Source organism: Marmota monax, unplaced genomic scaffold, assembly GCF_021218885.2.
Source record: "Marmota monax isolate L192 unplaced genomic scaffold, Marmota_monax_Labrador192_F-V1.1 WCK01_AAM20220418_F8-fsc00125, whole genome shotgun sequence".
In the NCBI taxonomy this organism is placed as follows: Eukaryota; Metazoa; Chordata; class Mammalia; order Rodentia; family Sciuridae; genus Marmota; species Marmota monax.
Window position 1 is genome coordinate 10,641,684 of NW_026695235.1, and position 24,033 is coordinate 10,665,716.

Genomic DNA, 24,033 nt, shown 5'->3' on the forward strand with positions numbered 1-24,033 from the left:
TCAAGATTTCTTTGTTGTAATTGTTTTTCAAATGCTTAATAGGCCCCTTCTGTTTTTCTGGCCTGGAAACATATGAATAATGGACTCTACTCTCAGGCCCCTCCTTGTCTAGTGGAAGGACCTGGATGAAACAGAAAGCAGCAAGTGCACTGATGGGCCGTCAGGAAGCACTACTCTGGGCTAGGAAGAGGAGTGAATGGAAAGGGCCAGGAAGCATTTCCTGGAGGAAATTATGCCAGCCACAGTAAGTAGGGCTGAAGATCCTCTGCTGGGCAAAATGCAGGTTTGTGTTATCTCAAGGCAGATGGCCAATGAAGGGGTCCTCCTGGTGGAAGATGTGGGCCATAGCCAACTGACACTTGAATTCAGGCTACGGTGTTTGTATCACACAAGAATCCTCCTCTCCAGCATCTGCCATGCCCGAGCAAGACCTGCCACCCACCTATCTTAGTTCATCAAGAACTGAGCCAAGATTCAGCCTCGGGCAGGAGAAAGTCCCAAACATTGGGGTTGTGGCTTTGTCACTACGGCATTTACTGTCATGAGTGTGTGCTGATAACCTAGGAAGATGAGACACGAGTGCGACAAACTCAAACCTCCCAAAGATATTATTTCTAAGAGAAAAGGAAACTTTTTAAAACAAAATGATATCCATTCAGTGGCTAATTGAACAGCAGGGTAAAGGGTGAAAATTAAAAATCGTTGTCCCTGTAGTGTGTTCAAGACACTTTTAGGCAGCCGTTCCAAAATAGGCCAATTTGGATATCAACAAAGGAAAACAAGGAGGTGAGAGCCATGGCACAGGGGCTTGCATCCATTAGCCCACGAGCACCTCTTCCCTTGGCTCTAGTGCCTTGTCTTCAAGTCAACCTGGTGAAATACCTACAGCTCCACTCTCCTGTTACGGGAAAACTAATATAAAAATAAAAAGAGAGGCCGCATCCCATGTTACCAAAAAGCCTTGCTAGAATGAAAAATACAGTGCTGGAAGCCTTAGGTTAGGAAAGAGAGCCAGCCTATCAATTGCCGTGCTGAAGAACCAATGCAAAGTGCACGGCACTTTCTTTTTAGGTATTCATATCCCCTCACATTCACCTTAATAATATTACTTTGAAAGTAAAGGAAAAGGTGAATTAAAAGCTACTACTTTGAATAGAAATGAAAAAGGTGGACAAGCAAGGTAGCTGCTTATCTAGTTTTAATTACCATATATTTAATACAAACTTGATTCTATAAGAAACCACGAACTGGGGAAAACCAAATATCTCCCATAAGTCTTAAGTGGACATCCATATTATCCAAACAGGAGGCCTTTCTCCTTACTTTCATAAATGCAAATGCTACTAATCATTACCATCAAAGTGCAAAATGTAACGAAATCATGACTCAAAGCAAAATACAGTACAAATTTATTGACTCCAATCATTCTTAGTTAAGATTTAAGCAAAGTGAACAGACAATATAATTAGGTACAAGTAAGCAATGGATTAACATTAGATATTCTATTATACTATGAATTTTCAGTCCAAAAAAGCTTATTCCTAAAAAAAGTGATTTACTCCAAAGCCTAACGACAAAAACATATTACAAAACCACTCATTCATTTTTCTTTAAACAAAATAAGCATATATTCAATGCAAACTGTGAGACAGTTTTGTATTTGTCAGTAACAAATTATCCACCTTTTGAGAATTAGTATTAACCAAGAATAACTATGGAAGTTCAGATGGTACAAACAAATGACTAAAGAATTCTGATTCAATTATTGTAAAGATTTACAGTAAAATGCTTTGGTTCCCCAAAGCCTGTCTCTGAAAGGAATTTTTGAGATACCTGATGTTCACTCTTTCTCCTCCAGAATCTAAACACTGAGTTTCTTCCTGTGGTATGGAAATGCCCTAGGTTGCAGCACTCCCTGGTAAACACTGAAAGAGCCCATTCAAAATCACGCAAACATCAAACTTCTTAAAGTGCTAGAGCCACAAGAGGAAAATGTATTTCTAAAACTTTAAAAAGCTTAGTAGCCAGTGTTTGAACTTATTAAAGAATGTGTATTATCATTATTTAAATCAATGTTTATAAAAAAAACACCAATGAGATATCAGAAACTGACAAACTGACTTGTAATATTCCAATAGCTAATTGAATGAAATTTATCAAGAAATCTGTTAGGAGTGACACCTAATTATTTATATATAAGAAAATTAAATTTTTTTTTCTTTTTGTAGTTCTGAATTATAGTTACACAGGTGTGTATGCACCCAAGAACCCAATCTGAGGGAACAAAGGCCAACTTCAAGTCTGTTCTGTCTCTTCCACACCCTGACTATTCAGCCAGGCAGGAGATACAGCCACCCAGGACTCCAGGGAAGGGCACATTCCATTCTTGCCCCATAGCTGCTACTCTCATTAGCACCAATAGGGGCTTTGTGTGGATTTAGGTGATAACCAATTAAGTGTTGGACAAATTTTTACAGAGAGAAGGCTATATGACCCATTCCAAACAGAAACAGGAACAACATACATCTCCCCACAAATGCCAAAAACATCCATTAGTGAACTGCTAGTTGAACATTTTGGTAAAATTATAAATGCATACCAACTAGTCTTAAGCATGAATATTCTATTGATCTTGAAATATTACTATAAAATGCACAATATTTGTTACCTCCATTGCTTACTCTTGATAAAAAAAAAAAAACACTTTTATGTTACTCCCTCCTTACCTCACATAAAAGGATTCAATAACAAGTTCTCAGATTAACAAAGAATATATTAAAACATTTTACATTCTTTCCACACTGCGTAAAAAAGCAGGCATCCTGAATACTTACAAGGAATAAATGAGTTTTCTACATTTTCAAAAATTAATTACAATCAGAAAAAACATTTACAAGAATATCTTTACCATCTAAAGGAGTTGCAACGATGAAAGACCAATTTATTACACCAAATATTTGCCTACTGGCTGAGATAAACATTCTTTAAAAAACTGTTTACTGAATAAATCGATTAATGTGTCTTTCATTATTTTACTTCTTAACATTTAAAATAGTTACATGAGTGGAAGCATTTTTTTGTTGTTGTTGTTTCTGACCACCAAAATAAACTCTTTCAGCCTAATGCTTTTAAGGTACATTATAAAAAGTAATAGAAAATCCAGAACTGCATTATAAATGTTTTTTGGTTCAAATTTTTATTTGAAATCTTATACTTCTTGCCTAGACAAAAAAATGTGACCAAGACAAAACACTGGTTAATTTTTAAAATCTAACAGATATGCAGAGCCTATATTGAGATCAAAAATATTTTTTTACTGATTAACAGTATTATTTAAAAAATCTTCAAAAATGTAGCATAAAGGTTCAAGTCCTGGGACACTGAATCTGCAATGCCAAGACCATTCTGTATCGTGGAGTTATCACAGATATGCCAACAGTCATGTAGGTGTCAGGGCAACTGTCTTCTCCTGAAGTGGCAGCTAGTGCTCAGAGTAAGAATGACCACATTAACAGGGAATGAATTCCATATGCGATAATCCACCATGATGTCTCTTTCATTAAAGGTCATATGCTTTAGTTTCATCTGTAAAATGCATAGATTTCTTCAAGAAAATATAAAGATGGCAAGAATCAGTAACTGCAACCTAATTTTATTTTCCTTTCTTCATCAAATTTGAAAACAAAATAGAAATAACTACTAAAATATTTGGGGATTTTTTAATAGCTTTTTCAAGTGAAAGGATAAAAGGCAAATTTTCATATATAATTTCTGTAATATACAAAGTCAATCAGTATTTTATAAAAATGACTGCTTCAATAAAAAGAATATCTCCCCCACTATTGATATGGAATGTTGATGATGAGACTGATAGGTGGAGTTCTCTTCTATTAGAGCACAAATTGAAAACTATTTCTCAGTCATCATAGTTGACTTTTCTAATTTGAAAGAATACCTAGTTTAAAAAAGGTATAAACTTGGAGTCTTAATCCGTATCACTACCTACAAAGGATTTCGTGGTTTCAGTAATATTTCTTTTATATATGTAACCCTCCCCACAAAAGTGAAATAAAAATTTTCCCTTCTGAAACACCTGAATGAACTTTGGATAACACTTACTAAAAGGCTTTTAATTACAACTGTCACAAAATAGGAAAAGAACAACAACAACAAAAGCCCAAACCCTATTACCAAAATAAGTAGCAAAAAATCAGTTTTGGACCCTTTATAAGTGCTTTGACACATATGTTTGAATATTAAGTAGTGGCCTAGAGCAGATGGTTCTATTACTGCTATTTTAACCACTATAAACTCCAACTCATCCTAACAGAAGTCTTCATAAGAGACAGAGAGGCAGGAGAATGGTGTATCATACACATTGTTCCTGGGAAGTACAAGGTGGGGCTTCCTCCTCTGCTGAGGTCTCTAGAAGAAGTGGTGGTTCAGAACATAGTAGAGTGGCTGTACTGGTTCCTAGTGGTGGGATCTGTCTACACACTTGTCCCCACCTACCTGTCACACTAATGTTGAATTCAGAATGAGTACCATGTCAGCTTTGCATTTTGTTCCAATTATACTCAGACTTTCAATCTGTGACAACATAAATTGGAGGAAACCAAACATGCACAGTCCTTTCAACGCAGGTCTGATTTAGACTGTGATACAGAGGTCTCTATGACACGCCTGTTGCAGCTGAAGCTCCTGGAAAGCGTGGACTCCTGTGAATTGTATTTTCATTTCTGTGTCTTCCTTGGAGCATGACCGTTATTTGATATACTAAGTGACAGAGAGCAAGTTTTCATTATTCTGTAAAAATCTAAGTGTGACTATTGCTGATTTAAATTTCTCACAATTTTCATAGAAAAAGAAAGTTCTTACGTGACCACAAAATACCAAATATTTGTTTTTATCAAGTGCCAGGATAACTTGTTAAAGTTGAGGTTTATCATTTTTTATTGCTAAGGTGTCTAAGATCTAAATCAATACTGCCAACAACTCCACTTCTTCCTGATACATTTTGGCCTTAAGAACATGGCTAAGATTTAACTAGAACTTAGGTGTCTAAAATAATCAGAAGAAAGAATACTCTGACAGCATTCCACTAATCACAAATCAGTAAAAAACCAAAAACCTCAATTAAATGATTATACTGACACCTTGGAATGAGGATTGTGCAATCCATCAAGATTAATCCAATTTCAACAGTAACGAAATCAAACCCCATTGTTGCTGTGAGGTCTGGAATCACAATATTTTAGAGTTTATTTCTGAAGTTGAGTTAGGACATTTCTAAATAATGTCATTTTATCCCAAACTTAAATTCAAGCATAACAATTTCCAACCTTTATTATTATTTTTTAAAAAATATTTTGTTTCTTAGGACAGTTCACAATTGAGGGGCCTCCCATTTCATATCAGGTATGTGTGGGTCTCTCAATTGTGTGTCTGTTCGTGACTCCAGAGACTGAAGGCTGTTTTGAATGTCCTGTGGCAGAGCTTACACATAAATTGTCTTTTAAATGTGATTGCTGAAAGGGGAGGGGCATGGTAGAAAAGAGTGTCCGACTCCTGGGGTGCAAACAGTTTCTCTGTGGCCAGGGTGGGGTTTTCAGGCAGGCTAGTGGGGCTGTCAGGTTCCAGAGGCTGGATCTTAGGCAGGGGTGGCGGTGGTGGCAGAGGCGGTGGCGAGGGGGAGTTTGTGGGGACGGGGCATACCTCTGCCTCTTTATGTGCCGTCTCTTCTGTGGCCTGAGACATGTGGGACTGGAAGTGACTCCAGAGCCGGAAATTGGTGCGAAAGGCTTTGTGGCACACGTGGCAGATAAAGGGCTTCACTGAGCACAGCAGCTCCTGGTGTCGCTCCAGCTGCTTGTGGGCTGGGAACACCTTCCCACACTTCTCACAGGGCCACACGCTGGCCTCCTTGCTGGGGCCTGCTTCCTTAGGGGCTGCGCTGGCCTCGGGCACCTCCTCCTCAGCCTCCTCCACAGGCTCCTCTTTGACCTGGATTTTCAGTTGTTTGGAAAGACTAAGGTCTTCAGGGAGACAGGAGGAATCCTCTGAGTCAAAGTTCACTTGCTCTGAAGAGTCACTGAATGCATTATCGTCTTTTGGTGTAGTGATGTGATTTACCTTATTAGGCTCCGCCTGGGGCTGGGGCCTAGAAGCAGCTGTTACTTCACCATTGTGCTCCAGAGCTGGCGGGGAGACATTCTCAGTGGGGGCCATGCTGTTCTGGTTGTGCACTTCCACCTGGTGCCGCCAGATGCTGAAGGAGGACTTGAAGGTGCGCATGCACTCGAGGCAGGTCAGCTTCTTATACTCACACCTGTCCTCATGCTCCTGCTTCAGCGCGGGCGAGAAGAACCTGAGGCTGCAGTAAGGGCAAACGGTGGCGTTCCGGCATAGGCGCTCATGGTTGCCTTGCTCTAGAAGAGAAGAGAGCTTAGCATTACAGAGGCGGCACGGGTAAACCTCTTTGCTCTCTACTGCGCTTGCTAGAGGAGCATGCTCTTTTGGCTTAGCAACTTTATTTACTCCGAGGGGTCTTTCTCCGGGGTGCATTTTTATGTGCTGCTTAAACTGAGAGAGAAAACGGTACGCCTTTCCACAGTAAGTACAAATGTAAGCTCCTTTGGCTCGAGAGCGCAAGTTCCTCTTGATGACTTGCTGTGCTGGGGAGCTACTCTGTCCCTGAAAGCCAGGCTTGCTGCGCCTCAGCTTAATGATCAGGGCCTTCTTAATCTCCCTCTCTCTCACTATGTCAATCAGCTTTCTTTGGAATTTCTCATCCAAAACTGCGTGGGAACTAGAGGCTGGTGATGGGTTCTTCACTATGCCGTGTTGGGTCTGACAGTGTGTCCACACTTTGAAGTTGGTGTGAAACCTCTTGTGACAGATGTCACAAGCGTAGGGCTTCTCTGGGTTATGGTACATGTTAACATGGCGGTGAAGACCTGCTGTTGATCTAAAGATCTTAAGGCAATGTTTGCATTTAAATTTTTTGTTTGGTCTTGTCCCCTCCAACTCACCAAATTCGTCTTTGTTCAAGTCAGAATCTGGGAAATCTCTGTCCAGGGGAGGGTTTGTGCTGTCCTCACAGTTATCTTCTGATGCAAGAGGCCCCTGCTCGTCTGCCTTTGCCTTCTTGAAGGGTGACCTTCTGTCTGCCTGGAACCTCCTCTTTGCTGGAAGCCTGCTCATGTCCTTGTGGTCATCTTCTGTTTTCAGAGGCAGGTCTCTCGTGGCTGCTGCTGCATCTCCTACTGTAACGCGGATGATGTCTGAAGGGTCTGACAGTGGGCTGCTGGGCTCAGTCTTAATGCGCACCTCAGTCACCGGGGAGGCCCCCTCCCTGTCTGTGGACTGTGAAGCACTGAAGGACCTGAGGCGATGTGGTTGTAGCACTTGAGGCCTGTCATCCAGGGTTGTTTTTTCACTACAATCTTTTAAAGATGATTTTTGCGATAAAGCACAAAACACATTTCCCGGTGCATCACTGGACACTGCAGAAGATCCCTGGGAAGATTTCAAATCTATGGAGGGTGAGTAGACAGGAACCTGGCTATCCATTGACAATGACCGTCTGAGGAGGCTCTTAACAAGTGGGCCACTTCTGTCAATGCTTTGGTTTCCAGAACCAGACCCACTGGAAGGGACTACTAAGCCTAACTTGGAGTAGTACAACAAGTTCCTATCTTCACCTTGACCACTTCCTTTGTTACTTTCTTTTAAGAGATAGGGAGTCTCTGATGAGCTGCGGAGAGACAAAACAGGTGGCCGTGGTCTTGTCAAGGCCAGCTCTATAGCTCTTCCCTTGGGAAGCTGACCACTCACCCCTGGCTTATCGTCCACGGTGTCTCTGTCCTGCAGAGACTTCGAGGGCAGCACTGCATTCCTCTTCACCAAGGTGCTTTTACTGGGGTCATCCAAAGACCCAGAATGCTCAAGAGACTTTGAAAACCCTGCATTACTCTCTTTTGGCCAGCTCTTTTCAGTTAATGACAGATTGTGAAGTGGTTCTGTTGGCTTCGGAGCCGGTTTATTGGTACTGGTCTTGGCTGCAATACTTGGTGAGGGCCGGGAAGCATGGCTCAGATCAGGTGGATTCTGACCAGCAGCTTTCCCTTGTGTTTCACTTCTACTCTGACACACGATGACACTTCTCTTTTGAGAACTGGTCTCTTCATCCTCTATGGACACTCTTTTTCTAGTGGGACAGGCTGGGAAGGGGGCCTGTGGGGCTTTGGAGACAATGTTGGTCAGGAAGGAGATCCCCAGGCTGTAGCCCAGCTCCTGCACAGCGGCAAGGCTGCTCTTTTCCACAAACAGGGACGAGGAATAGATGTAGTTCAGCACATTGTCAAAGGCGTCTGGTTCGCAGAAGTCCAGCTGAAAGACAGTCTGCGACTCATTTTCCTTATTTGTGAATAAACTCTGAAAGTACTCACTGCTGGCAGCCAAGACATTCTTATGAGCTCGGAACTTCTGGTCTCCAACAATCAGGAGCACATCACACAGCTGCCCCTTGAGGCGCTCTTCGTTGAGAGCGCTGAGCAGAGAGATGGCATGCGCTGGGTTAATGTAGTGCAGCAACCCCTCCATCGCTCGGGCTTCTCTGAAAAACAGAAAGTAGAATTATCTCCAAAACTGAGGTTAAAGACTCACCAGGGCAGGTAGAGCCAGCTGTCTTTCCACAGGCGCCAGTGTTCAGCAGAGTGGGCTGACAGAAGCTTTCTGAATAACTTTACTTAAATAACAGTAAAAATATAAAACACTGTTTCCTGGTTGAGAAAGATCATCAGTCATTACAACTGGAGAATTTTAGGAACTCAAGACTATACTTTAGACAAAGACTGCTAAAACTTGGTAGGTATATATGGAAGTGATACTTTAATTTTAATAAATTAAAGTTTATTACTCAGGATCCTCATTCAGCTGATGCTTGGTTTTATTCATTAATTTGGAGAATAAGGATGAATGACTAAAACCTCTGAAGTCTATAATTTTAAATCAATTTTATTATTGCATATTGTATGTAATGGGAATAGTACCAATGGGTTGCAAAGTACAGGTGCTGTCAGACTTTTAAAATGGGTAAGGATTTGGAAAGAGAAAAATCTTGGCTAATTAGCAGTAAACCAAAGTGTTTAACAAAGGTTAGAAGCATTAAAGATTAGGAACTTTTTTTTTTTTTTTAAACACAAATTACCTTGAAATCTCTTGAATACTATTCTAACCAAATGGGATTTTCAACAGTACCACCAAGAAAACTTCAGCCTAGAGCTGGGATTGTGGCTCAGTGATTGAGCGCTTGCCTCACATTTATGAGGCACTGGGTTCAATCCTCAGCACCACATAAAAATAAATAAATAAATAAATAAGATAAAGATATCGTGTCCATCTATAACTAAAAAAAATATTTTAAAAGGAAAAAAGAAAACTTTAGTTTGATTCTAAACTTAATTAAGGGATTTGAACTGAGGTTTCACACTGGATTTCCCTTCAAATCTAAAAGTGGATGAGTGTGGTAGGTGAATGTGAGCTCTGGGTGCCAGCTCCTCCCTGTGAGCCAATGTCCTCAGGCATATCTGCTGGATGCCTTGTGTGAAGTAGGAGTCAAGCTGCCTCCTCTTGAAGGACGTGGCAAAGACGACAGGAGCCAGCATCTAAAACATAATAAGTACTCAACTAATGCACTTCACTTTCAAGAATTGCAGGATAAATAGGTACTTAATTCAGTATCAAAGAAAAGGGTCCAGATTAACTCTCTCGTGCTCTCAACGCAGACAGAGGCATTCTTACAGAGGCAATGCTGGGCTCCCCACAATTCTTCAAGTGAATTTCATAACACTTCATCTCTTTGGTTTTATAATGTCATTTTCTCTTTGAAATATTGTTATGAGACTGAGATATAGCTCAGTGGCAGAGTGTCTGTTCAGCATGCACAAGGCTTTGGGTTTGATCCCCAGCACCACCAAAAATAAAATAAGTATAAACACACACACACACACACTCATGACATTTACTTTTACTATCAGAATGGATCCAAAGTAATTAAGAACTTTGTGACAGTCTCACCATTCTGGAGAGAGCACTCTGCAGATGAACCGCACTCAGCCCCAGCACCTCTACAGGTTCTCTCCTGGCTCCAGGGGGCCAGCCTTGGCTGGTCAACCCAGGCCCAGGTTCTGTAGTGCCAGCAGAGAGCAGTCTGTGAGTTGCCACACACAACCTGTCACTCCTACTTTCACTCCTTGGCACCATGCTGACTCAGAAGTAAGGCTGTGCTTCCAGGATGGATGACTTCAGCTGGGCCACAAACCAGTCCTGGGGCAGAGTACCAGATTTCCCTTCCCTCCATGCTGCTGTCATTTCATAGTCAATGGTAAAACTTCATTCTTCTACTTGTGACTGTTTGACAGATACCACCTTCCCTTCCTTTTAATTTTCTGCCTCACTTTAAGAACCACACAACTATTTATATAAAGAAACCTCATCTTTTACAAAGGTCAGAAGAAAAAGAAGCTTATAATGTCACAGGTATTGACTTAGCTTTATACTGGCAATTTGTAGTAACCCTGTGTTAGGCTGAAATGTGAAATACATTCCTTCCCTTGGATGACAATCAAGAAAGCTTGACACCGTTTTGAGCTACCTAACCTCTCAGTTTTTGCCACTATAAAATAGGGACAATAATAGGGACAATAAATAGCTACTTCTGTACAATGTTTTTGTTTGTTTGTTTGTTTGTTTGTTTGTACCAGGGATTGAACTCTGGGGCACTCAACCACTGAGCCGCATCCCCAGCCCTATTTTGTATTTTATTTAGAGACAGGGTCTCACTGAGTTCCTAAGAGCCTTGCCATTGCGGAGGCTGGCTTTGAACTCGCGATCCTCCTGTCTTAGTCTCCTGAGCCGCAGGGATACAGTACCCGGCTTGCACAATGCTATTTTGAGAGTCAAGTAATTGCTATCACTTATTTAGCACCTACAACACACTACAAATGGTACCAGAAACCTCTCATGCCACTCATTCAACAAAATGGCACCTGAGAAAACTTGAGGAATGAGGGATAAGCCTGAATATATGGAAGGAAGCCATCACAGCAGAGGGAAGCAACGTAAGGGAGGGCTGGAGCAAAAGAGCCAGAGAGCCGAGGATGGGGACATCCCAGAAGCAAGAAGGAGACAGACTGACTGCACAGGGCTGAGTGGGCTGCTGGGGAAACTTCACAATGAGAAACACACACCCATTGGAAGACTGAGCAAAGAAATGACAAAGCTTGAATTGTTTTAATCAGAAACGTAATAGCTGCTCTCTGCTTTCTGATCATCCTGCGAGTCACTTCCCTCCACCATACTCTTCTGCCATGATGTTCTATCACACCTCAAGCCCTGAGAAATGAAGACAGCCTTCTACGGACTGAGACCTCTGAAACTATGAGCCCTCAAATAAACTTTTACCCTCTACAATTTTAGTCACAGCAGCAAAAAAAAAAAAAAAAATGCTGAATAAAACACAAATTAGTACCAGGAATGGGGTCGTTGCTGTGTCTAACCTGACCATGTGGTTCAGAATTTTTTTAAGCTTTTTTGGAATTGGTAGGAGGAATTTGAGATCTTTAGTAGTGCAAGCTGGAAATGCTTTAGGTTGTTTAAGCTTACTGGCTGATTCTGGTGGGAGCTCAGAAGACCAGAATGCTAATAGGACCGTGGGCAGTGAAGACAGGGCTCAAGAGGGTTTAAGAGGAAAAGGAGGACACTATTGGTAAATGGACTAGAGGCCCTTCATATTATTTTCTGGCTGAGAAGTTGTCTGCATTTTACCTGTGTCCTGAGACTTTCTGTGAGGCTGATTTTAAAAGCCACAGACTTCTTCATCTGGCAAAAGAAATTTCTAGGCTGCATAACATTTAGGTGGTGGCATGGATATTGCTGGTGGCTTTTAGCTGAATTTATTGTGATAATCAATAGCAGAAAGTGGAGCAGAAAGACTTGAAAAACATGGACTTGAAAGGTGGGAGTAAAACTGGTGCCAAGAAAGCTGCAGTTGTTAAAAACATTACCACCACTAAAATGCTAAAAAGGCTTTGCCCAGAAACAATAAGAAAGATGGCTTAACAGTATCTCAGGAATTGGCAAGATCATATCCATCTCAGACTCAAGGAAGCAAAAGCAAAAATTCTCTTGAGACCAGTGGAATACCTTTCTTGTACAAGAGGGCCTAGGAAGATTTTTCAACATGCTCAGCTACCCAGGCCCTCTTACTGAGGGCCTGGGTAGCTTACTTACTCTATTCTTGTACAAGAAGACTGCTGCAGCCAGGGTCCCTGGAGGCTTGGCTACTGCTCAAGATGGCAGAAGACCATGGTATCAACCACATGGTGCTGGATTTGCAGGAATGCAGGGTGCTGGAATTAGGGGGTCATGGAAGCTTCCACCAAAATTTCAGTTAGGCTTTGAGACCTGGAAAAGTGCAGCAGGGTTTGAGTCCCTGCAGGCAGCCTCTGAGAGTGATGTGTGGAGATTTGAGGAGGAAGCCAAAGTTGCAGTGGAGACCCCCGAGATTAAGAATACCAGTAATGTGGGACATCGTTGTAGGAAAGCTGCAGGTATTGAAGAGACAAGCCAACAGAAAGGCCACTTGGGCTGCAACCAACATGGTCACACGGGCAGAGCTACACAAGCCCTTTGGAGAGAACATCACGATGCCATGTGCCCCAGATGCTGGATGTGGCACTATAGGACTTGTTTGCCCAGCTGCATTTCAGTCTGGCTTTGGTCCTATCCCTTTCTTGGCCCCAAATTTTGTGAATGGAAATGTTTTCTCTGTACCTTTATATATTGGATACTTGTAATTGCTTTTGATTTTTACAGGAGCTCATGAGGCAAGCTTGCCCTGAGTCTCAGAGACTGTGGCGACTCTTGGAAATGGACAAAATGTATTTTGCATTGTGAGATGATTGTGAGCTTTTGGGGGCCATGTTATGGTTTGGATGTGAGGTGTCTCCAAAAGCTGATATGTGAGACAATGCAAGAAGGTTCAGAGGAGAAATGATTGGGTGGAGAGTTTTAACCTAATCAGTGAATTAATCCCCTGATAGAAATCAACTGAGTGGTAGCTGAAGGTGGTAGGGTGTGGCTGGAGCAGGTGGCCATTCGGGGCACGGCTTTGGTGTATATATTTTGTATATGGTAAGTAAAGTCTTTCCCTCTGCTTCTTGATCTTCATGTGAGCTGCTTCCCTCCACTACACTCTTCCACCATGATATTCTGCCTCACCTGAAGCCCAGAGGAATGAAGCTAGCTTTCTATGGACTAAGACCTCTGAAACAGTGAGCTCTCAAACTTTTTATTCTCTACCAAAAAAACAAAAAATAATAGCCCTGGCTATGGCATGGAGAATAAATCACAGAGCACAGGACACAAGTGGAAACTGGAGCTGATGAGGAGTCTGCTGCCATGATCCAGGTGGCCTGGACCAGGTAGTGGCAGTGGAGGTTAAGGCAAAGCCATTAGGATTGCTAATAGAACGACTGTAGGAATGCAGAAGGGAAGGAGTTAGGATGTGTCTAAGAATTCTGCCACAACAGCCGGAAGGATGTCCTTAGTTGACATGGGGTTTGACAGAGAAATCAGGAGTTCAGATTTTTTTTTTTAAAGGAATTCAGCTCTGATACACTTTATGTGTACGACAATGTGTCCATCAATACAACTCTCTTTTTTTTTAAAGATGGACACAATATCTTTATTTATCTTATTTTTTTATGTGGTGCTGAGGATCAAACCCAGTACCTCACAAGTGTGAGGCAAGCACTCTATCGCTGAGCTATAACCCAGCCTCCATATATCTCTTCTGAAGATCCTTCTCTAACCCCCACCCTCATTTTTGGGACAAGGGTTTAACCCAGGGGTGCTTAACCACTGAGTCACTGAGACACATTCCCAGCCCCTTTTTGAGACAGGGCCTCACTAAATCACTGAGGATAGGCTGGCTTTGAACTCATGATCCTTTTGCCTCAGCCTCCTGAGCAGCTGGGATTACAGGTGTATGCCACCACAGCTGGCTCTATCCCTTTCTTATGCTTTCTGGAATAATTTCCCATATAAACTTCTACGTTAAACCTTTATATCAAGGTTTGCTTTTGGGTGAATCCAAACCAAGACGCCAAGAGAACTTGCATCCACAGGCACAGGTTAAGGAGGTATGTAAAGTCAGCAGAGACTGTTGTGTCTGGGAAGTCAAACGATGCTATTCCATGTATCACATGCACTCTACTGCCAGACAGCAATATTCTTCTTGCTGTTCACTGTTTAGAAAGATTTCTTTCTTTATCCCTTCTTCATAGTCCCTGGTTTTGCTCTAAGTAACTACTTCCAATCTCTTGGACCAAAGGCTTCTATCTTCTTTGAACAAAAACATCTTGGAATTGGGGAACAATAATAAAGTAAGAATTAAGCTATAAAATAAATATTCTCTGTCCTGAAAATTATTTGGGGTGTGAAACTATTCACTTGACTGTAACCTCCATTTAGAGTCATCAATGAGACTGTCTGCTAACGAAGGGGCTATGGATGTCCAAGTTCCTGACACACCGAGTAACATCACAATATTTATTTTCCATTATACTCACTCAAACCCTCACTACATGCTTAAAAATAGCTAATACTTGTGTGTGCTTACTCTTCCACATACATGAAAGTAAACATCTTTCACATAATAATTCACGGTTTACGTAACTCTAGGAGATAGGTACTACTATTATTCCCATTTTACAGATAAGGAAACTGAGGCATATAAGGTCAAGTAACTTACTCAATACCACACAAATAAGCAGCAGCAGAGCAAGCTTCAGAGGCTGAGTTCTTAACACTCTGCCATATTGTCTCTATATTTCCTTTTAATTCTCACCTCATCTTCTGAGCTAGATAGTCACGGCCCTATTTGCAAGTGGGGAAACTGAGGCACTGGAAGTAAAAAATTTGCCTATGGTTAGCAGTAGTGGAGCTGGGAGTCTGGTTCCAGAGTATGGGTTCTAATCACAGTATATGGTTCTAATTACAGTATATGTTTCTGGTGGCTGGGCATCCACCCAGAATGTGCTAGAATCCTATTAAACATGGAGGTTGTCAACTTATCATACACAGATTGCCTTCTGGAGCTTTAAGTCTTGCATAGCAATAGGACAAGGCAACCGATCAATGCAGTCCAGTATGCAGGTGGCACAGGAAGGGACCCAGTACAGGCTGTGGCCATCGGAAACAGGTGAGAGGACCATCAGGAAAGGAATCAGGGAACATGGTGAGGAGACAGGCAGGAAAGGTGAAGGGCATTTTAAGAGACATGTGCAACATCAAGAGACAAGACAGAGCCCTGGAGCTGCAATGGATTCTTTTGGCTAGAGTAAAGGGTACATGTGGGGCAGGAGATTATGAGGCTGGAAAAGACGGAAGCTGCGCGGGGGGTGGGGGTGGGGGGGGGGGGGGTGGGGGTGGGGTGGGGGTGGGGAGCTTATGGTGCTTCCTCGCCTTCATTTAAGGCCCTTGCTTTTAGACAATTAACATTCTGGATTTTTTTGTTTTAACCACAGTAGGTGTTATCTATTTGTTGAGTTTAACAACTTGAGTGAAATATAAAATGCTTCATTGAGAACATAGGCAAAAAGGGAAACTGTAATCGTTGAGCATCATGAGATGATCTAACAAACTTCTCTGTGGCTGGTGGAAGTGCAGACTGAATTCTCAAAACTCATTTCTCTCCTATTTGGCCCTCAGAAGAGGCCAGCTTTGTTGTTGAGGATACTTCTTCCTTGATGCACTTTTCTGATCCAGAAACAGTAAATATGCTGGCACACCAGACTCCAGTTCTCCTGAAAGTTTTAATTATGAATGAACAGGAAATCTGACCTACCAAAGACCATGTATCTCACATAAAAATGCAGCATGCCTCTGGTGTCCACAGCCCACTCCCTCTCCACTGCTCATCTCTACCAACTCAACATGTAGGCTCCATCACTTCAGCCATGCTGGAAAGCCTGGGAGCTCTTAAAAGGGGGTGATAGGTGGAAGAAAAGGCCTGCTTATAAGCAGCAAAAAAGATGCAAGGAACCCTCCCAGAAAACCAGAATCACTGACCATTTGGGATCCTCACCCACAAATATTTTCCCAAACTCTGCCTGAACCACTTCTATTTTGGGTGGGGGGGGGATACTGGGGATTGAACCCAGGGCCTTGTGCATGCAAGGCAAGCACTCTACCAACTGAACTATATCCCCAGCCCCTAAACCTTCTATTTTATGTTTTTTTTTCTAGAAAGTCCAAGACGAGAGCATCTTTATGGTCAACAGTTCATGGGAGGCATGACAGTTCTGTGGAAAAGCCTTTCCCATAGTTACCACCTATTAGGTGGATGACCTTCTAAAGACCATTTGGACCTCTCTGAGATCTAGTTTCCTATTAAACGGGGTGAGCACTACCTACACCACATGGAACTTCTGCAAGGTACAAACAAAGCAACACATGTATGAAGCCCTGGTCTGTAGAACATGTCCCATCTACAAGTACACATCTTTCTCCCCTCTCCCCCCTGTTTTGAGGGCCTGCTCCACACTGCATGTCACAGAGGTGCTGGTAATGGGAGGTGAGCAAACTGGCCAGCTTCTGGCTCTCCAGGTGCTCACATTCCTGTGGTTAAACAGACAACAGTGTGATGAAGAATTCCAAGAGTATGACAGCAATGGGATTTCAGGAAACTATTAATGTGGTTAGGGGGCAGGACAGTGGATGAGTCATTAGCAGAAACATCAGGGAAGGACTGGGACTCATACTCCCTTGCCAGTTACAGTAACACCAAAGGTTCTATTCTCCACATTTCTATCACAAACACCAAAAACACAGGGATCTCAAAAGCTTGCCTGGCCTCAAGTTCTGGTTCCCTAGAATGGCCACAAAGCCCTTCATTGCTGGATCCCCAAGTCCTTCAGTATACTAAATGCTAAGGAGGTCTGGGCACCCATATCTTAAAGTAAATTAATTTAATGCAATCATTTTCTTCCTTATACCAATGTCAGAACAGCTGCAAGGAATGAAGATTTTTGAGGGGACAAAGGTAAGGTAGGCAGAGCATTCTGGGGACAGAAGCAGAAGAAAGTGAAGCACAGCCAGGCACCAAGTACAAAACTAGGAGGTTAAGTGAGGGGCGAGAGAGGGAGATCAAAAAGAATCAAAATAATCCCACCTTCTTTCAAGTTTCAGAGACTAAAATTCAGGCTGGTATCACAGCTAAGGAGCATTATAAATTATCGTGGTGGCCCAGAACTCAGTTACTAACAGTTCTAAAGGAAAATGTCTTTTAACACCGCAAACACTGACTTAAAATGGAATTCTGGGAACCATGATCCTTTGGAATGTTGGAGATTGCTTAAATAATCCTAATTATGATACTAGAGAGAGGAAATGCATGTAGCTCAGGCAAATACCCAGTGCACCTACTGACTTTGGAATAAAACACACAGTTCACATGCAAACCCACTGCTGGATTTAGCCTAACTCTCTTCATTTGATTTTACTATTCTATGGTAACAGGATGCTGGCACTGAAGTTCATTCTCATTATCACTCACTTGTTGACAATGCAGACATCCAGAAAACACCTAAAGCTCCTCAGATTTCAATGCTAGACTACCTTACCCGATCCTTCCAGAGGGTCAGGTTACTACCTTGTACTCCACTCCATCACATTTTCAGAATGTCTGTCTCTTCTCTTGGGTTTGAATTTGATTCAAGAATACATACTCTCTGTCACCACCAGCAGAATGATTTCCCAGTGCAGTTCAGGTCTTAATTGCACCACACCAGGGTGGCCTCTGGTCACAGGCAGTTAGTTGGTCTGTTCTGACCATCCAGCAGCCATTCCTCCTCCTCCTGTGAACAGCCCCTTAATTTCTGCTTTGGAAGAACACTTGTCCCATGAGCACAGTCTGATGGTTGCAGACACACACCCCAATGCCACGGCCAATTAGAAACTTCCTCCCTAGAACATGGGTCCTGAGAAGAATGACAAGCCTACAGATGAATGAGGCTGATTTATCTCAGCAGGAGTCTGAAAATGCAACCCACTAGTGCCTGATTCAGAATTCCTGGAATTAGTTTGCTTTGACCTTCCTGGCCCAAGGTTTTGGTTTTTTTTTTTTTTTTAGTTTTTCCTTCAACCAAGAGCAACTTTGTATCTTTACAATAAATTCCTTTTTCAATTCAAGTCAGCCAGTTAGTTTCTGTTCTGGTTATTAAAGAACCCTAACTAATATATTTCCACGTGGTACTCACTTTTCTTGTCATGCCTTCCAAACCCATGCTTTATAATGCTGCTGCTAGACGGAGCTTCCTAAAATAAGCAGTGATCTGTCACACAACATATACATTAGGTATCACTATTATTAACTGAGCTTATTACTAAACTCCTTTTATGTGCAAGGCATGGTTGCATGTATCTGAAATATAGGGGTTCTCAAAATAAACAGAGCCCCCTTGATCCAGGGAGGTAAATTAGATGATAAATAAGGAAACAAACAAATAAGACAAACTTCTGATGCGCTAAGCGCCCTGATGGAAAAACACAGTGTGATATTAGTGCAATGCCTAGGGGCGTAGCGGACCCTCAGGAAGTGCCACACAACAATTTAGTTGAGACCTAGGACCACTGTGAATACAGGTAGCCTCTGTCCTGGTTAGAAACAAATAATAAAAGCAATGTTTCCTCATTAGATTAAAATGAAGATTTTATAAAACATGGATCCCAAGGCACTATAAAAATCTGCTTTCAAACTATTTTTAAAATTCTTCCCCTTAGCTATCTCCTCACAACTTTCTGCTTCCAATACTCCCAAGACACAACCTGTACACAGCTTCTTTTACCCAATCTGAAGCTTCCCAGATGGTGTTTAGCCCCTCCCCAACTCAGGTCAAGTTCCAAGTCCTCTAGGAAGCCTTCGGTTAGAACTGAATTGTGGCCAGGCCCTCACACATTAAAATCCTAACCCCTAGCACCTCAGAAAGCAATCATATTTGAAGATGAGGTCTTTATAGAAGTAAATAAGTTACAATATGCCCTAATCCACTATGATTGGTGTCCTTTAAAGAGATCAGGACACAGACACACATGGAGGAATGACCCTGTAAGGATACAGGCATTAGAGGCTGTCTGCAAGCCACAGGGAGAAAACAGCCCTATACACACCTTGATCTCAGGCATCCAACCTCTGTAATTTTGAGAAAATTTTAAATGTGCTTAAGCTGCATGGTCTGCAGTCTTTACTACAGCAGCGCAAGCAAACTAATACACTTTCATTGACAACTTTGGCTTACAATAAGCAAACTCCTCCTTTCAATGCCTTCATCATTTACATGGTGGAGATCAGTTATATAGTGCTTACTCATGGATTTGCCTTGCCAATTTCCAACAGGACTGTAAGCTATGTAAGAACTGATAATGCCAGACATGGTATCCTGCTCAACAATAACTATATATTGATTCTTGTGAACTCTACTCCAATGAAATACAGGAGAGGTAATAATACTTTTTGTTTTCCTTAAGTAAAGCTGCTTTGGAATATTATTTTCTGTTACTTTCTGCAGAAAAATCGAAACTATAGACTGGCATGCAAATTCTTCACACTCTCAACTCACATCTGCATCCTTATTGGACTCTCCTCACCATCTCCCCTACAAACCTGCATACCCAGTTTCTGGCTCCTAAAAAGAGCTTTCCTGCCTCTCTTTTACCTGGCTACTGTCTATAGAAAGATTCAGCTGAAATGTCACTATCTCTATAAAGCTTCCACAATTTGCCCCAGCCAGCAGATCAGTCATTTCAACTACCACAATATTAGACCCCTCTGCAATAATCCCCAACTGTTTCGGTGGATCTGCTTGTATCTATTTCCTCAGGAAACTTCTGAAAGGAAGAGCTCTTGTTTTCATCTGTGTACTGTACAGAAAGAGAACTCACGGGACTCAAGGCTCAAGACCCAGACTTGCTCACCTCTACTTCTCCAACGTTTGTTACAGAGCCCAGTACCAGACATTTTCTGTGCTTTCTCTGAGATCATGTGGACAATGACTCCCACATCTTTATGTCTGCTCAGACTTTTTGCACTCCAGCCTGTTGGTGCCAACCCAACAGATCCAGCTCAGCACCTGAAACCCTCACACCTGCTTGTCCCCCACACATTCCCTGCTGAGCTTGGTCACCCTCACACCTGCTTGTCCCCCACACATTGCCTGCTGAGCTTGGTCACCCTCACACCTGCTTGTCCCCCACACATTGCCTGCTGAGCTTGGTCACCCTCACACCTGCTTGTCCCCCACACATTCCCTGCTGAGCTTGGTCACCCTCACACCTGCTTGTCCCTCACACATTCCCTGCTGAGCTTGGTCCCCCACACATTCCCTGCTGAGCTTGGTTGTTGCTGGCCAGGAGCTGTCCTCTGCCAGGACCTCTTCTCCTTCCTTTACCCTTTGGCCAATCACTTGACACCTGTGAACCTAGCCCTTCAACCCCTCAGTTACTTCCTTCTAGTCCAGGGGCTTCTTTAACAACTCAGTCCCTCATTCCTTATTTTTAGTTTTCCCTTAGCAGTGTGTCTGTGTAATAGTCTGCTATCTAATCCTGTAAATTTCTCAGGGGAAGGCTTATACTTTCTTCAGCTTTTATTTCCACAGAATAAAGTACTCTATACTTTCAACAAACGGTGTCAAAAGGAATAATTAATTAAACAGAAACTTACTTTTAAGTAAACCAATGCCTCAAATTTCAACTTTCTCTTTAACAGCAATATTTAGGGGCAAAGTCAAACTTAGTGACTACTAGTCATCAAAGGTGGAGGTGGGATTTACTCCTTCAGGGGGAATCGTTTTTAAAAAATAATTTTCAATGATAAATCTTCCTAAAATGGATTAACCCTCAAGGTGCCAGGAACATGACACACACTCGGTAACTCGTGACGCAGGGTCATGCTGGTGAACAATCACTGGACTGTGCTGTAACAGATGCCCTCGGATGCAGAGGTACAGAGCTGGGGAGCTCGAGCACGAGGTCTCTGCCAGCGGCAAGCCGGCCGCCAACCAGCCCGCCCGCTCCAGGCGCGCTGCTCCAGCGCCACTCGGCAGCCAGGGACCTGGGGACTGGCAGTGCGCGGCCCCAGGGCGGACCCTGCAGACCGGCACGGAACGTCTCCGGAGGACGCTGCCTGGGTGCCGAGCAAGGCCAGGCGGGGGTCCCGGGAGCCGCGGAAAGCCCCGGACCAGGTCCTGGGGTCTCTGGACGAGCAGGACGGCGTCGCGAGGCGCCGGCGTCCGCTGGGGGCGCAGGACTAAAGGGTCGACCTGGCCCCGGGGCTGTCACGCTCCCGGCGTGGCAGGTGCCGGGTCCCACCACCGCCCCCACTCCCACCGCCCCGCCAAGCCTGAGCTGCTCAGAACCCGGGCGCGCGCCCAGCCCGTAGGGTGTCCCAACGGCTCCGCGTGAGGGGCGCGCGCTCCGCCACCGCGGGGCCGCGGCCGCCGACAACCCGGCCGGGACCAAGGGGGCGGCCGGCGAGGGGCCGCGCATGCGCGGTGGCGAGGGCGAGGCCAGGTGCGGGCATGGAGCATGCGCGGTGTGAAGACACAATCGGCTACGTGGGAGCCCGGGCATGCTCAGTGAGCGCCGCGGCCCAGCGCACGCGCAGAAGCGCCCGAAGCCCGCAACCCGCTGGCAGAGGAAAAAGGGGAGAGAAATCACCTCAGAGTTACGTCAGGAAAGGCCGCGCTTTGCGGGGAGGCAGTAGCCCCCCACGGGGCCACACGGTTCTCCCGGGGCGAGGGGCGTGACCGTTACTCACCGCTCTTCAACCCCGAGGCAGACGCCAGGCCCCCTTCCGCTCACACTCGGCTCGCGCGCGCCGCAGCCGCCGCTGCCGCTGTGATTCCATCCATCTTGAATTTGACGTCATCCCACACCAGGGATGAGGTCATCGCAGGCAGCGCTCGTCACGTGCGCGGCGCTGGGATTGGCCGCCGGGCGCCGGGGGGCGGGGCGAGGGAGGTGCGCGGCGCGGGGCCGGAGGGCGGGGCTGGGGAGCCGTGCGGGTGCCCCGCGCCCAGAACTGTGCCGACCCTGCTACCCGCGTGGGCCAGCGCCTGCCGCCGCGGCCCGGACCCTACTTCCTCGGTCCCCGAGGGCAGGCGGCTGGGCAGGGGTGAGGGGCCGCGGCGAGGAGGCTCACGGGTCCCCGGTGGGGGACGGAGGCTGCCGGCGTGGTCGCTGCGGACATTTTGCCGCAGTTGTGCTGGCGGGGCCGCCTCGGAGTCTTGGCTTCCGGGAGCGGCGCACCCGCGGGACCCCTAGGAGTCCGGGCAGCCCTCGGACCTGCAGCGCTGAGCCTGTCGGGTCCAGCAGCCCTCCGAGCACGGGGACCTTGACGTCGGGCGCCGCGAGTGTCGCTCAGCTTGCGGGCGGTTGCGACGCGCCGGCGGAGGCTATGCCCAGGTGGCCCTCTGGCTGTAGCGGACGCCGCGAGGCCTGCGTGGGAAGCCCCAGGACGCGGAGCTGGTGGAGAACTGCACTCCCCGTTTCTATCCATTTTCTCCTCCTGAAATGACAAGATGCCAGAGGACGGCTGGGGAGAGAACTGGAGGAAACTAGTTAGGGCTTCAGATTGACCCCGCAGCAGTGTCCGCTCCCGCATGTCAGGCTTGTCCAACGCGCTTTCACAGACAGGAGCCTCTTTTTTAAAAGCAAGTATTGAATTAAGTGATCAGGAGGAAACAGCGTACTCTCTGCAACCCCAGTTCTCATGTAGCATGGGTTTTCTGGTGAACAGCACAGCTCCATTTGTTAGAAGACTCACTTCACTTTCAATTGCAACCAAACTAGATAGCAATGCCAGACTGTAAATGCCAGCTTTAAAGAAAGCTTCTTTACTTTAGACAAGCTACATAGAACAGCTTGACATTTTCTCCAAAGCTTAGAACCCACCAAGAGTCCGTGTTATGAAGAGGAGATTCTAGAACAGACCCTTCAATTTCTGGATTTTAACTCAGCTTTAATTAATACTTTTCTGGTATATGTTAATTTTCAAAATTAATTTTTTAAAATATTTATTTTAAATATTTTTAAAATTGTTGATGGACCTTTGTTTTATTCATTTATTTTTATGTGGTGCTGGGAATTGAACCCAGTGCCTCACACATGTGAGGCAAGTGTTCTACAACTGAGCTACAATCTCAGCCCCCTTAACTAATTTTTGAAGTTTGAGTTTGTGCACATGATCCTAGATTAAAATAGTGTATTAAGTGAGGAGTATATGGGAGAAATAATTTTGCATTTGGTTTGTACAGATGAACCTTGTCTCCAAATTAATAGATCTTTTGTTTGTTTAGTTTCACTAATGTTGAGACATTAAGAATCTGGCATCCTAAGTTTTCTCCTACACCTACTTAAGAACTTTAAAGAATGTTTTTCTATATTGAACTGTGGGGTGGTAAAGCAAACTGTGGTCTTGTATTTAGAAGGCAGCAGTGATTATGTGCTTCGAAGGGCCTTGAGGTTAAGGGTCCCTGTAACAAGGCTGAGTGAGCCTCATGTTATCCCTGTTTTATAGGCAGGAAAACCAATATGGAGCTGCAGGGCCTGAGCCTGAGCTGGAAGCCAGGTTTTCTGTTATACCTGGTGCCAAAAGTGGCTGCCCCATGGTGTTTCCCTAGCTGCTACCTGTTCGCCTGCTGGTTTCTAAGCAACCTCAACATGATGCACACTGGTGTATCTGCTTGAAGCCACAGATCACCAGTTGGCTGAACCTTTGACCTTCCAGTTGACCTCTGACTTGTGATACTTTACCAATTCCTTCCTCAAACTCCATGGCTGCAGTTAACATCTCAGTGTCCTGTATTTCCTGCCTCTCTTCTGCTCCTCACCCTCCTGTGTTGGCTCTTCAGCCCTTTCCCATGCTCACCTCCAGTTTCCTAAGGATTATGACCTTGGTTCTTCTGTTAT

General features: G+C 44.3%; 1 protein-coding gene and 1 non-coding gene across 4 annotated transcripts; both read right to left on the reverse strand.

Moving 5' to 3' along the window:
* Window positions 1–1,386: 1,386 nt before the first annotated feature.
* Window positions 1,387–21,997, reverse strand: Zbtb21 (zinc finger and BTB domain containing 21). Of its 3 annotated transcripts, none has more exons than XM_046439085.1 (3): window positions 21,881–21,997; window positions 8,451–8,617; window positions 1,387–6,428 (listed from the first exon to the last, which is right to left on the reverse strand). In XM_046439085.1, the coding sequence occupies exons 2-3, from the start codon at window positions 8,602–8,604 to the stop codon at window positions 5,434–5,436; spliced, it is 1,149 nt and encodes a 382-aa protein (XP_046295041.1). In that variant the 5' UTR covers window positions 8,605–8,617; window positions 21,881–21,997; the 3' UTR covers window positions 1,387–5,433. The 3 variants fall into 3 exon arrangements, with proteins under 3 accessions (XP_046295041.1, XP_046295040.1, XP_046295039.1); XM_046439084.1 differs by having other exon boundaries at window positions 7,032–8,617; XM_046439083.1 differs by having other exon boundaries at window positions 1,387–8,617.
* On the reverse strand, window positions 16,205–16,277 carry Trnaa-ugc (transfer RNA alanine (anticodon UGC)). The gene has a single exon. It is a non-coding gene; the product is annotated as a tRNA-Ala (tRNA).
* Window positions 21,998–24,033: the final 2,036 nt, after the last annotated feature.

Coding starts and splice junctions, on each gene's coding strand:
- Zbtb21 (XM_046439083.1), bottom strand. CDS start 8,604: ATGGAGGGGTTGCTGCACTACATTAACCCAGCGCATGCCATCTCTCTG.